General features: G+C 53.1%; 1 protein-coding gene across 1 annotated transcript in view; it reads left to right on the top strand.

The window, feature by feature from the left end:
* Positions 1–307, top strand: part of ATP6V0B (ATPase H+ transporting V0 subunit b) — a 20,480-nt gene that overhangs the window by 10,333 nt on the left and 9,840 nt on the right. The window contains exon 4 of the mRNA XM_018574080.1: positions 177–254. Coding sequence (XP_018429582.1) covers positions 177–254 — 78 coding nt within the window. The remainder of the gene's footprint in view (positions 1–176; positions 255–307) is intronic.

Genomic DNA, 307 nt, shown 5'->3' with positions numbered 1-307 from the left:
AAGTGTGGGGGGGGGGGGTGTTGCTGCTTCCTGTCAGGTGATGCAGAATGCTGACCTTCAATGTCGGTGTAATGGACACGCCTGTGTCATGTCCTTGTGATAGACTGTGTGTGCGGGGAGCGTTGCCGTGTCCTGTCCCTGTGATTTGTCCTAATTGTCGCTTTGACTTCTTAAAGGGGAATTTACATCACCGGCTCCAGCATCCTGGGGGGAGGAGTGAAGGCTCCGCGTATCAAAACCAAGAACCTTGTCAGGTGAGTGTCCATTGAGGTGATTATTGGATGTCATAATGCTCCAAGCCCCCCCC

This window comes from Nanorana parkeri, unplaced genomic scaffold (assembly GCF_000935625.1).
Source record: "Nanorana parkeri isolate BGI_ZX_2015 unplaced genomic scaffold, ASM93562v1 scaffold2724, whole genome shotgun sequence".
NCBI classification, from domain to species: Eukaryota; Metazoa; Chordata; class Amphibia; order Anura; family Dicroglossidae; genus Nanorana; species Nanorana parkeri.
This window is presented reverse-complemented; position numbering and strand designations above follow the sequence as displayed.